This window comes from Helicoverpa zea, chromosome 9, assembly GCF_022581195.2.
Source record: "Helicoverpa zea isolate HzStark_Cry1AcR chromosome 9, ilHelZeax1.1, whole genome shotgun sequence".
Lineage (NCBI taxonomy): Eukaryota > Metazoa > Arthropoda > Insecta > Lepidoptera > Noctuidae > Helicoverpa > Helicoverpa zea.
In genome coordinates, this window is record NC_061460.1 from 9,642,115 (window position 1) to 9,655,985 (window position 13,871).

At 35.0% G+C, this 13,871-nt stretch overlaps 1 protein-coding gene across 1 annotated transcript in view; it reads left to right on the forward strand.

The window, feature by feature from the left end:
- The window catches only part of LOC124633362, a 99,383-nt gene extending 85,823 nt beyond the window's left edge, over positions 1-13,560 (forward strand). Inside the window, exons 8-9 of the mRNA XM_047168555.1 lie at positions 6,486-6,650; positions 9,143-13,560. Of these exons, the coding sequence (XP_047024511.1) occupies positions 6,486-6,650; positions 9,143-9,660 (683 nt within the window). The 3' untranslated portion in view covers positions 9,661-13,560. The remainder of the gene's footprint in view (positions 1-6,485; positions 6,651-9,142) is intronic.
- Positions 13,561-13,871: the final 311 nt, after the last annotated feature.

Sequence of the window (13,871 nt, forward strand, 5' to 3'; positions counted from 1 at the left end):
AATAAGACTCCAAATGATGCGTTTATTTTTGGTACGGTTGCCTCAAAATAAAAGGCTTATAAAATGTACATTATTTATCGTAGAACAATTTGATGTGATGGAAAAAATGAAAATATGACCACTAAAGATTTACTTGATAGGTGTAATGAAATATTATCAATATTTTGTAAAACAAACTATTAGTAGCTATTCCGTAACTTTCAATACAAAAATACAACTATGCCCATAATCCACACACTAATTAATTCGAGTTACTCATACGATCGAAGTTACGAAGCCATAAATTTTAATCATCAACCGAACATCGCTTAAACCACCGAACTGCCTACAATATACTCGTCCGCAATCACGAACACTATCTACCTAACGTGAGCCATCAAAATAATCGCTCCACAACAAACCCTTGACGCGGAACACTTAAACAAATGACTATCATCAGGGCTGTGCCCGAAGTTTGCAGTGAAAAACTATAAAATTTCGATGTTCGCAACGACCTTATGCGAATAGTCAAGAGTTAGGTACTTTTAGGCTCCACTTCAAATTTTACTCGATTTATCATCAGCTTTTTTATTGCTCCACTGCACTTGTGGACACAGAAAAGGAGCGTTAATCACTACGCTCGCTTTTGGATTGCTCAATTTATTTATTTAGTTACTGGTATACCTATCAATTATTGGTAGGTATACATACAATTGGCAACTGGAACCTACCTAATTTAACTTGCATTCCAAAACATGAAGGTACTGAACTAGATTTAAACATAGACGGCCACCTATCTACGTTCTGACCGCGTAAAATGCGGCCTGTATCTTTATCGATCAACCCACGTAAGTGGTTCTTGGTCAACAATCTCCATGTTATAAACCATTGACTGGTCTCTCTAGGTGTTTCTTCAGTAGTTAACTAATGTTTATACAACTTTGTATTTTATTTTACGTTAAATAATCTTACCATGTATATTTCACGTCTGTCAAGTACTGTTGTTCAACGGTTTTAAGTTTTGAGCTACTGAAGTGAGGTTTAGAAACGTGTAAAGTTAGGGAATTCTATCGGTGTACGTGCTTGAAACTTTGCAATCTAGAGCACAATTCGGGTGGGGTCATGTATAGGTGAGACTCGTTTAACTAAACCTGTGTAAGGTAAGTGTTTGTTACTTTGATACTGGGACATAGTCAGTGTTTTACACTGCCAATTTACTATGTTTGAGAATATTGGTTTTGTGACGGATTAAGCTGCACTCAAGACAAAATGAGCTAAAGGAGATTGGGCAAGAATGTATGAAGTTTGGTCCAAATGTCCACCACGAACGAGACCTATATAATTAAATAGTCCACTTAATTTAGAGTAACTTTTACTAAGAAAGTAAAAAAAAAAACAATGCCAAAAAAAAGTTATAGCCAAAAATGTATTCTTAATTTTCGGTAGTTTTTGTATGTTATCATTATCATTTTTTATTTTATTCCACTTCCATTTACGCACTTTATCTAAAACTAAGATGAGTCTAAAACTAAGACACATTTGCATATAAACAGCCCATATTTTTTGTCCGATGGATGTACGAATCACTAACCAATTGAGGCCTTGAGGCGCCAGAAGTGCTTGGATATACTCAGCGGTTCCTGGATCTAAGAAAGTTCGATGTAACTGGTGGTATCTTCTCTCTAATAATGAACAATTCTATTTCTTCAGAAGTTACAGAAAGTACGAAAATCGAACATCACGAAAAATAATTGAAAAAAATAAATTGAAAAAATGTATAAAATGTTTTATTTGATTTTGCTATAACTTTTTTCTGGCATTATATTTTTTTTTACTTTCATAACAAAAAATGTTCCATATTCAACGGGCTATCTAGCCATATAGGTCTCGTTCGTGGTGGACATTTGGACCGGAATCGCCCATTGTCCTTTAATTAAAACTATATTCAGCTAATGGTTTGGACTGCGGCCCGATAGAACTACTTCGTGCATTCGAATAAATACTTGCCTCTTCGAAAATTGTATTTCAAAATGTGAATCATTTTTGTCAAATTGTACCGTTGTTGGAGAGGCCTATGTCCAGCAGTGGACTGCGATAGGCTGATGATGATGATGATGATGATGATGAGATTAGCGCGTTTAACAAAAGAACAAAATGATCAGTTCCACTGTAGTAAGAAGAAGTGACGCGGAAAGAATACTATTATCGAAAGTAATTTCTATACTTGTTCAGAAGTCGAAGAGATATTTTCACACTAATAAAACTTTTACAAACATGAAACTAGAATGTAAAATGTGTATCAAAACTGTTTTCTTCACTAACTTGGCGTTCGTTGTAACTTTATATAAGAGCATTTTATGTCCTTTACGTATTCATAAAACTTGAAGAATTTCAGCATCAAAAGTTTTCATACTTAGCTGTCAGAGTTAATTAGTCGTGCAAAAGAATAGTTAGAAAATATTAAAGAAGACAAAGCATTATTTTTGTAAGAAATTCTCTTTTGTTTCTTTTTAAAATTACTATTTCACGTATTTTGCAGAAAGATTTTGACTAGAATTTGTACGTAATTTTATTTGTAAGTAATATAAAATTTTCTTGTCTTGTCTATTGGGAACAAAAAAACTGAAGAGAAGGTTTTTATTATTTAGATTTTCTATTTATACAATACAAAAAGTGTTTAACATCAGCTATTCAGAATATTTTTGCAAACGCGTTATAAAATAACCATTGGTATGTTGTTAATGCTTCACAAAGAAAAAATTAAAATGTATTTTACATTAATATTATTTCTACGCAAAAATAACAATGTGCAAAAAAATTAGGTTGCGATAAAATATCCGCCCATTGAGTGTTACTATCACAAAGTAGTTCATAACATCCTGATATCCTGTGCAGAAATATAATATCCTTATTATTATCCGGTCCCATTCTATCTAACCGGCCGCTGACCTCTAACACGTACCTCTGACAACAAATAAGTAATTCTGACAACCAATGTAAAATATTTCATTATAAAAAGTATGTCCGTTCTGCAAGTATAATATGATAGAAATTTCATATATTATATAAACATTACATAGCTAAACAAAGGTAACATCATAATCATACTTTAACGGAAAATAAGCACAAAATTATGATATTACACAAAACACTTCAAATTAACAAAACTCAAGTAGGCCAATAGGATTAAAGCTCACCAATCCATTTTATTATAAGGGCTCCCAAGAATTATGGGCCGAGCATGAGATTACAATCAATATCTTCCCCGCTAAGTGTATTATCCAACTTCCAAAGTGTATGGAACGGGACAAACGAAGAAATTTGCTTAATCTCCTCTTAATTTGCACTCGGATTTGTTTGGCTGGCGTCAGGACGCTTCTTTGCTTTGTCAGTGTGAAAACGGATTATAAGATAAAAGGTTCTCCTCAGACGTTCGTGACGGCTCATAATGTTCTAAATCTATTAGTAATGTTGTGAGTACGGGTTTGTAAAAAATGAGCAAGTTCTTGAAGATTTATTTGTCTTCGTCCTTTAGATTATTGTTGAATTATTCTATTTTAACTACTCTCTATAATATCGTTCACGAATAAACGTCATAAACTACTGAATTGATATCATGAAATGAGTTGTCTCTCGAATAGTCTTAATGCTGACTGTACCAACGTTAGACTATAGGAAATCCATTAATAGTCCGATCTTGATTGTTAATCGCGCTCGTTTTATGAACATTATGCTTGAAATACACCCAAAACTGAGTGTTTCATAATCATTAAACTTTGATATACATACATTCATCTTGATCGTTAATTGATTATGTAATGAGAACATTGTTTCTCAGTTTGAATCGGTCTTATTATGCCTAATTACTGTCATAGTTAGTCACCATAGCTCAAGTATCTTTGTGTATGAAGACACTGCTGGTCCGTGTTTGCATCCTTAAAAGTAGACATGTGTATAAATATTTTCAAGAATCTCAAGCACCAAGAGTATAAAGTAACAAATAAGTACACACTTTAATATAACTACTTAAGTACGAATAGTAATATCTTTTCATCATATTTATATTTATTTATCTAGCAACCCTTAATACTCTCAAAGATGCCCAGCGGCAACGACTTAAAACTTCTCTGCATTTTCCTTGAAGATCAAAATGGAAATTTTAATATTGTCGGTAGAATTACCAGTATCTCTTCAAGGTGCGGCGTTTTGAGTTTAACTTAGTGCGGAAGGCAATTGCTTTTCTTCCTCCATTGAAATGTTCAACTTGCTGTCTTCAATCGACGTTTATTAAGTTTGGTCTGACAAGAAAACTTTAACAAAGTAGCTGAAGCAATCGTATTATATCGTGAACTTCATATTTTATGTTATCTAACTAATATCCGGAGAGTCTTTGGTGTTCAGTAGATTGGAAATGTTTGTTGTCTTTTGGGAAATCTGCATTTTCATTGTTAGTAGATTGAATTCTCTTTGTATTCATGTAGTTGAGGAGAAGACCTCTGTTCTTTCGAGCATTTATTAGTAAAGATTTTTTTGAACCGTGTTTATATTTCACGCTTCTCAATATTGCACATTGTTGACAGTATTTTGTTTCTGTCGTTCAAATCTCACATATTGAGTTGGCAAACAAATTGAATTTTGCATCCATTCCTAGCCCTTTGTCTGTTGAGTTCTGCATCGGTATTGACTGAACGATATCTCAATATTTCATTCGTATCAATCTGACCCCCTGTTTCTCAATATCTCAATTTATTTTTCGCTTCTTTGAAGGACTCGAGTCGATGATAAAAAACCCTTTTGTGGATAGTTCGTCTTTTATATTTGTGAAGTGAAATACAATATTGGGTTTTTCGCTCGACAAAAGTTATTTGGTAAATTGTATTCTGATGGTCTGTTTTGGCACTTAAAAGGCGGGATATTTTGTAAATGCTTCAGTAAGTATAATAAGTTAGTATAAAGAAATCTGGTGCGGCAGAGTTCTTATCAGTGAATTACACTTATTTGATGATCTATAGGTTCTATTAGCTGGTTTCACGCATACACAGTGTAGCTATGCATTCATTTGTGGATGATGATACTTCTCTGTTGGCACTACAAACTGCTGGCAGATATAGCAGTGTTAAGATAGAATAAACACAAAGTATATGTTATGGACCAAGTGATAAATTGAGCAGTATACATAATGCCCGGTCATTATGAAAAATGCCCAATATGAGAGCGCAATTTGATAATAATTATTCAAATAATCAAATTGACCGGGCACTATACATATTGCCCGTGACCTTTTGGGCAAAGTAATACAAGCAAAGTAATAACATATTTATATTCAATTTTTTATTGTTATTGCCATTTAATTTAAAATAAACTAAATATTAAACCACTTAAATAATCAGCCTCATGATTTGGATTAATTATGAAGGACTTCTGCCTTAAAAATCCACTAGTTTTTGCATTTAAAAGTTAAGGAAAGTCATATTTAAAGGGTGCTTATTAAACAGGCTCCTTTTTAATATAATTATTCGCCCCGAATAATGTATGTTGCCTTCTAAATTACTAAGTCAGCCACAATTAACGAGCATCTAAATAATACTATCTCAGCCACTCGTTATCTTCTAAGTAAACCGCTCTAAATACAACTCCGCATGATGGTTATTTTTTAGCATCTAAATTTGTAGCATGCGTTCTAACAGTAAACTTCTAAAATACTATTAAATGACATCATAAAATTTATTTATTTAGCTTCTAATTTTTTAACTCAGTACGTTTAAAATGTAAGCAAGCAACATGCAGCAAGCATGGCTTCTGTCACGGCTCCGGTGCTGCGGGGCTCCGGCGGTCCCATGCGAGCTTATCGTCGCAGATGGTTTTCACGCTCACCGCCGCAGCTTCGGCTTGCTGGCCGGCTCTGCCGGCCAGCCTCAGCCGCGTCGGCGAGCGTTAAAACTACCTGCGCCTCAGCTCGCAGGCCGCCTCGCCCCTCCACACTTACGCGGTTTTGAATTGCACTCTAGGGGTAGGACAGACAAGACTACGTGGAGTCGGTTTTGCAGCGATACGTTTTCGTCACATCATCCTCCGAGCCTTTTTCCCAAACTATGTTGGGGTCGGCTTCCAGTCTAACCGGATGTAGCTGAGTACCAGTCCTTTACAAGGAGCGACTGCCCTATCTGACCTCCTCAACCCAGTTACCCGGGCAACTGTTACGTGGGATACGTTTTCGTCACTAACTTCAATTTTTTGCTTTAGCAATATAATAATGCCCGTGCAATGTGATAAATAATGAAGTTAAGATAGTTATTAATCACTTGGCCCGATAAAGCTAGACATTATTCATAATGCTCGGGCATTATTAATAATGCCCGAATTAATCACATGGTCCATAACATATACATTAGTAATTTTGTTAGGATACAGGATGAAGAACTCTAGGTATATCAGATACCCACTTCATCGACCTTCCATACCCAACATCACCCGAACATAGATACTCAGCTACCTAACTCTTTCAGATGAGACCAACGATCGTTGGTGGGGTGAATCAGCAGTGCCACCCGCGCCTGCAGTAGCCGCTGTTCCACCCCAGCGACCTTCCATGTCCACCAGCCTCAATATTACCAGCATCAGCAGAGACGAGCCGTCACCGTCAACGCCTAGACATCATCTGGCTAAGGATGGTAAGTAAAACTGAACCCTTCTTGGTAGTCCGGTAATTTTTACCAATGTACATAAGTTAGCATATGATGAAAATAAGTTTGAAATTGGAAGCTTTTCGAACGTTGTGAAAAAGGAGAAGGTATTCTATTTGGCTTTGGCTGTTTCTATAAAAAAATATGGTCAAGGTTCAAATGAAAAAATTTGGAGTCATGTATTGTTCCACCATTTCAGAGAAAAGTAAATTAATTTTTCGTCTTTCTGTTTTTCTTCGTTTTCTCAGTTTTCAGTAAAGCAATAAGGGCTACGCAAAATTCAACCTACATACTTAGAAAATAATAATTTGGAATACACTAGAACTACTTCAAAATTATGGTCAATCTTGATAATATATTAATGTATTCATCTATTGGGAAAAAAGATATTCACAAAATAAACTAAAATGTTCTTTTCGTTGAAGAAAATATCAACATTCTAGTCACATCATTAATCTGCGTCTTGAAATAGTTTTTGCCATTGAGGGCTTAACATATTATACAACAATTTATCATTCAGAGATACTTATGTACGCATTCATAAACATAAGTATTAAATTCAAGAATAAGTTAATTGTGCGAGTCCAATAAAGGACTCATGTAGTTCTAGTTATCAGAGGAATTTGATTCATAAGCCCACTACTGTATGTTCAGTTTTGTATGACAGATTACGGGAGTAAATAAACGGATTCTAAAATAGGCCCTTATTTAATTACAAAGCAATATTCTAGTAAAGTCTGAAACCCACAATTTTCAAGCTGGCAATCCTAGGTATTAAGCAACTCGCAGGTATTGTTTAATCTCCTTTATTGAAGCTTAATTAGAATAATTTGATCTTAATAAAATCTTTACTAAGAATGCGAATAGCTCTGTCTGTCGTGCTTTCACTACAGACTACTACTACTACTAAGTCGATTTAAACGAAAGGTTCACACATAGTCTAGAGCCTGAGAAAGGAGGCTACTTTTTATTCGAATGCGGAAAGTGTATAGAAGAACGGGGAACAGTTAGTTTAAAATGGCTTTGCATCTTTGAATACCACCAGTTTCTCCGTTTTGTTTGACAGTATTATCATAAATATATAGGTATTATCGTAAATATAAATTAGTAAGGTAATAAATTATATTTCATGTGTATTATATATCCTAGTTTATTTACTGTAGTGAAGTTTGAAAACCACGTCGACGGTATTTGATATCATAAATTAAACTATCGATACGTGAGTTTCAAAAGGACCACAAACTAAGTTGTGCTAGTTATAGTGTAATTTAGTTTGTCTTGTGATTTTGTCGATAAACTTAATTAGTTGTATTATTTACACAATATTAGCAATTGAGTACCAGTGTTTTACAAAAAGCGACTGCCTATCTGTCCTCCTCACTCGACCCAGTTATTTATCAACCAGATACCTCTTCGTAAAACATTGTTAGACGGGTTAAAGATATTCAAATGACAGCTGGAACATACCAATATAACGTATCTTCCGAAAGACGGAGGAACTCGTTATAACTAAGATAGTCAGCGGTCACCCAAGCATTGTATATCAGCCGCTTGCCATCCAATTTTGGACGTAGTAAACGTCTTCCATACTCTTCCACTTTTGACGGTCTTGAGCTGCCGACATACGGTACCATTTCTACAAATATCAATTTTGTATCAAAAACATTACTTACATATATTGTGTATCGCACAACAATTTCTATTGACGTTTCATTTGCACGCTGGATACACAATCACAATAGAATTTCAATACAGACTAAGCGGTATCACTTCATAATATATACCTCTTGCCAACCCAATGAATTATACTGGGGACCTCTATTCAATACCGCAGTTTACTTGCCCAAGTTTACATACAGGGAGGTATATGCATAATTACCTGAGTTGTGTCAACAAAGATAACTGCTGAACTGATATTACTTCGCGAAATATTGCCTCAAGATCAGCAAAGAGGGTTTAATAAGCCTTTTCAAACAGTTATTAATTATGGCCAAGTATTTATGATGAATTCCGGGTTCTGTGATTTGTTTAAAGTAAATAGTGGAAAGTGATGATCAAAAATTTAAAAGCTAATATTACTCTAATCAATTATTATAATGTTCCTTTTGTAGTACCCGTGACCTTTTGTACAACTAAGTAAATAGCGTTTGTAAGCCGGTAATTTATTTGGCCGAAATGATCTCCCATTTACTTAGCGGTGATGACCCTATTAATCTAAGCTGGAATTTGGGGGTTTTCTGACTTATGGATACAATTTTAACTTTAGAACACGACAATGAAGACAATCTTGGGAAACAAAAACACATCAATCAGTATTAAAATATAAATAGCTATAGCTTAGGGCTTGATATTAAACTTATACCACAGGCACTTAGTGTGGTCCCTTAATGTGAAAAATGGTTTAAGGTCTTAAAGTAAGAGCAGCCTATAATTTAGTTTGAATTATAAGTCCTGAAATTAATAGTTTTTCTCTTCCACAGATCAATTCGACATGATGTACGTATACATCATAGCTGGCGTGGCTGTCAGTCTCCTGCTCTGTATAATCCTGGGCATCATTCGCTGCGTCATGACCAAACAAACGTCCGACCAGCCAAAAGGCCCAGACGTGTCAGCCACCACAGAAATCCCCAACGGATTCAACGACAGCATATCCGAAGTTGACAACGATATCAACATAACTAGCCTATCTGGCCCCGTCGACACTGTTGACTCGGGAATCAAGCAAGACATACAGTACACCAACGTTGCTCTTAGTCCCAAAATCAATAAATATGTCGGCAGACCAGTACCTAATACGTATCCTCATGTGAGCACTAATATGTACGGACAGGTGGCCGAATTCCCCATAGAAATGCCTCTTCGAACTATGCCGCATGGCACGTTAGGGCGCGGAGTTGCGGTCAAAACTCTGCCAAGAGTTCAAATACAAACTGAAACGGACCCTAACACGAGGAGTTTATATCGATATTCCAACGCCCAGTACTACTTCGGGTGACAACAAGACAAAAGCCAGGGTTCGGACGTATCCAGGACTTACTGTTTCTAGTTGAATCGTGTAGTGAAGTGTATATAGTTCACGGACTAACTAGTGAAGTTTGTAATGTTCTACTTTTAAATACGGAAACTGTGATATTAATTGAAAACTTTCCTATTGTACTGCGAACAGTTTTCCAACTGTAGACACAGAAAGACAGTGCGGTTGTTCCTCCGTTGTGAATCGAGAGATGGATCGTTGTTGGCAGAACTTTGTTACACTGTGTTGACCTCTTGATAACTAACTATTGTTTTGTATGTCGAACGAATCAGTGTGTTCATTTATGTATTCACATTGTTTCTCTTGGGAGTTACACGTAGTTGAAGCCGTTGTATAATTAATAGCTATACGTTCAGTTATACAAATTTCCTACACATAGGAACTGTATGGACAGCCTGGCCGGAATATTTGTACTTTGGTTCCTTGCCAGCTGTCAGGATCGTGCTAAAAAGCCAAAAATTCTTTATTTATTGTTTACGCTGTGTACATTTATTTTTCGAACACTTTGCTTTGGTAGCGTAAATCTTTAATGTCTTATGTAAAATAATAATATTGTATCCTATGTTATTTTAACACTCATTGCTAGTTATAGTAAACGATATATTTATGTTGATAGTTTTAATTATCGATGTCATTTTGTCACTCAAATAGCTAATTATAAAGATGGCAGATGTGCAAACAGGGAGTTAATTAGAAATGAAATTATCGTTTTATATGAAATACTGTTTGTTGGTTCGTTGTATTGGTAATTGCTTTTTGTGTCTACCAGTGACGGATTATTGACTAAGAGTTGTAAAAGTTATGGAAATGATTTATAATTGGTTGGTAAATAGGGTTATAGTTTGTACGTATTTGATTTTATAATAGTTACTCGACTGTGTAAATTGGGTTAAACATACAGAGAACCCTTTTCTGATAGTATGATGTAAGCCATGAAAAACATAATAAAGTAATGTTAAGGTAAATATTGAAAGTTTAAGGTAAATATTACTTGTTTTGGACTTTAGAAGTCATTTTGCGGAATTAAATTCCTTTTCTTATATTTATACAAATACAAAATTCAAATTACCAAAAAAGTTTACAATATCAATGTTGTTTTCATAGTTCCGATACGTCATGATACAAAATCAATTACTTAGTTAAGATGCCTACAATATTAGTTAATGAACCAAAACTAAAACATGAATACACACGCGAGCAAAAAGGCTTGTTAATTTTACCACGGATATGTAGACATTAGTGGCCGCTGTGTCAAGCTGTGAACTCCTAATGCGGAATGTGAGAGGACAATTTATGAGAATACGTCCAGTCACATTTGCTTTGACACTTCCAGTAAAATGGCCTTTAAAAAGGATAGAAGGTTCGTTTAACAGCTGTTTTGTGGTAGACTGTACTTGGACAATGGATGCATAATATTTTGGTCTCGAACATTCCATTTCTATTAATGCTTAAATCATGTTGAATATTTTTTTAATACAATTGACAAGCGTCTTCGCATTTCTAAGGGTCCTAAGTTTTAAAGATATTTTCACATAACCACATTATCGCCAATGCCTACTATTACATTGTGTATGACGATGTTTTGAAAGATCTTTTTGTAATGCCTGTCACATCACAACATTGCAACACTTCGTCGTTCAAATACACTTTGTTAGTCATAGCCGGAGAATAACATAACACAGACACTACAAACAATTTCATTACACTGCAACTTAACAGTTCTCCTAAATATGCTTTCAGAAACTCACAAGCTAAAGATATCACTTACATTGTCTGTAACATGGATCAAAGATGTTTAGATTCTATTCTAACTAAACGCTAACTCGACACGGCATCTGTGAACATAAGGACATGCAAGTGTACACTAGGGTTTAATACGAGATGAGATACATGTGCAGTTGTGTGTTCTACGGTCATTTTGGTATTGGTTGTCAGAATATCATGTGTCTTAAGGACGCTTGTTGCAATCCTTGTTTAGGTTTGTTTGTTTGTAACTTAGTCATAGACCAAAGGGTTTGGATGTTCAAGATTGAATCTTTAATTGAGATTGTCAATGGCAACTTGATAATTATAATTTGTGTGAAGTGAAATGAGCAATTGAGCACGGGGTTGTGGTGGATGATAATATTCAATGTCAAAAATATGCTCCCAAAAACACAAAACGTAAATAGATCACTTACTTTGTCTGTAACATGTTTAGATTCTATTCTCTATTCTACATCTGTGAACATAAGGAACATAAGTGTACACTAGGGTTTAATACGAGATGAGATACATCTGCAGTTGTGTGTTCTACGGTCATTTTGCTATTGGTTGTCAGAATATCATGTCGTGTCTTGTGGACGCTTGTTGCAATCCTTGTTTAGGTCTGTTTGTTGGTAAATTGTAACTCAGTCATGCGATTAAGGATTTGGATGTTCAGCTGTGATTGTCCTTAACTGTCATTGACACTAGCAATTTGATAACTAAATTCGTCTGAGGTAATTGAGCATGGAGTTATGGATTCAGTTCATATAGGTTTTCACAGTTGCGTCTTTAAGTCTAAAATGCTCAATAGCTAAAAATATTTCTTTGAAAAAAACGACTTCTCGACCCAATTAAGAATTAACTTTTCAACTAAGAAACGCTGTTCAAGTCTTAACATTCCAAAAGAAAATTTTCAAAAGAAAATTCCGTCTCAACAATTTCACATACAGCTTTTTATCGCGACAATCCAATTAAAATCTCGTAAATTGCAACAAAGTTCCGACAACTCGGCTAGTTGATGTCACGTCACAAATTAGGAGGCACTCCGATTCGCCCAGCGTACAAGACTTGGACGTGTTCAGTGTTCACAGACCAATTAATGTTCTCCGTGACTCTAACGACGGCGATGTACCGAATAAGTGGATTATTTCTAAACGGAGATTTGCTGCCGTACCAATTGTTGGGAACCAGGAAATTGCTTTAGCTGTGCTGCTTCAGATGGTAGATTTTATCGGTTCCGTTTTTGCTTTTTTAGTGTAGCTTCGGATTTATGTTTACAGTCATCAATTTATCGACTCTGTGATGTCTGTTGAGTAGTAAAATCTTGTATCAGTAGCTAAGCCTGTCCTCAAAAATCACAAACAATTGGAAATGTGAGCAACTATCCCCTTAATTCTCACTCAAACCGCAGTATAACCATCTTTCTCCATACCAAAGTAGCGGATGATAAATGTATGAGATAAAACGTACCTATGAGATAATACTGAGGATTAGAGCGCTTGGATTGTAAATCCAATTCTCCCCTATTGCCGCTCTCGGCTCAGCCGCCGTCTTTTGTGTGAAACGAACTTTGTGATCGCATATTGGTTTAAAACTGTAATACTTATTGTGAGATATATCTTCCAACTTGTCACATGCGGCTACGGTAAATGCTGAGACTATTTTAGTCTTTGTATTTGTTGCAAATATATGACTTTACAAAAAGTAATTGTGAATGTATTTATTTAAGGAATATTTTTTTGACATAGATCTGTTTTTCGATAATTTGAAGACATGCATAATACCTTTATGAGTTAATAGATTTTGTGGAGGAACTGAATTCCTTCTAGAGTGTTCCGAGAACACCTGAGTCTAATTATTTTGGTCTTAGTAGCCTGATTATGTATGTTATGATCTAGGTCTTGTAAGACATGTTTTATATATTTATGATGATTGTAATATAATTACAGCCCAAATTAACACAGTCGAGAAAGAAACGTTATTTTCAAAACGACTGACTGTAAAGCCTATCCAGATCACGTTAGTTAATATTTTTAATTGTAAAACTAATAAATATCTATGTACAGATAAATTTTTATGTCGTACATCGATTTAATATTAAAGTAATGCACATTACAATACTGTTTTATTTATTTATGGACCAAAACCCCAGGAACCATAGGATATCTTCCTTTCCAAAACTATTCTTCTTAAATCTTAAGAAATTACATCTATTTTGGTTCACATAGTAATTAACCTTTGTCCTTTTTCCGGCTTCTATACATCCCATTTCGTAACTCCCGGGTAATCTGAAAGTGACACAACACCGAAAGGATGGCTTTTAGATAATTAATGTACTCGTAAGTACTCATTCAGTACCTACCTAATGAAGATAGCAATTTGTGATGAATTCGTGATGTTTCATATTATGGAGCTTTCATTTTGTT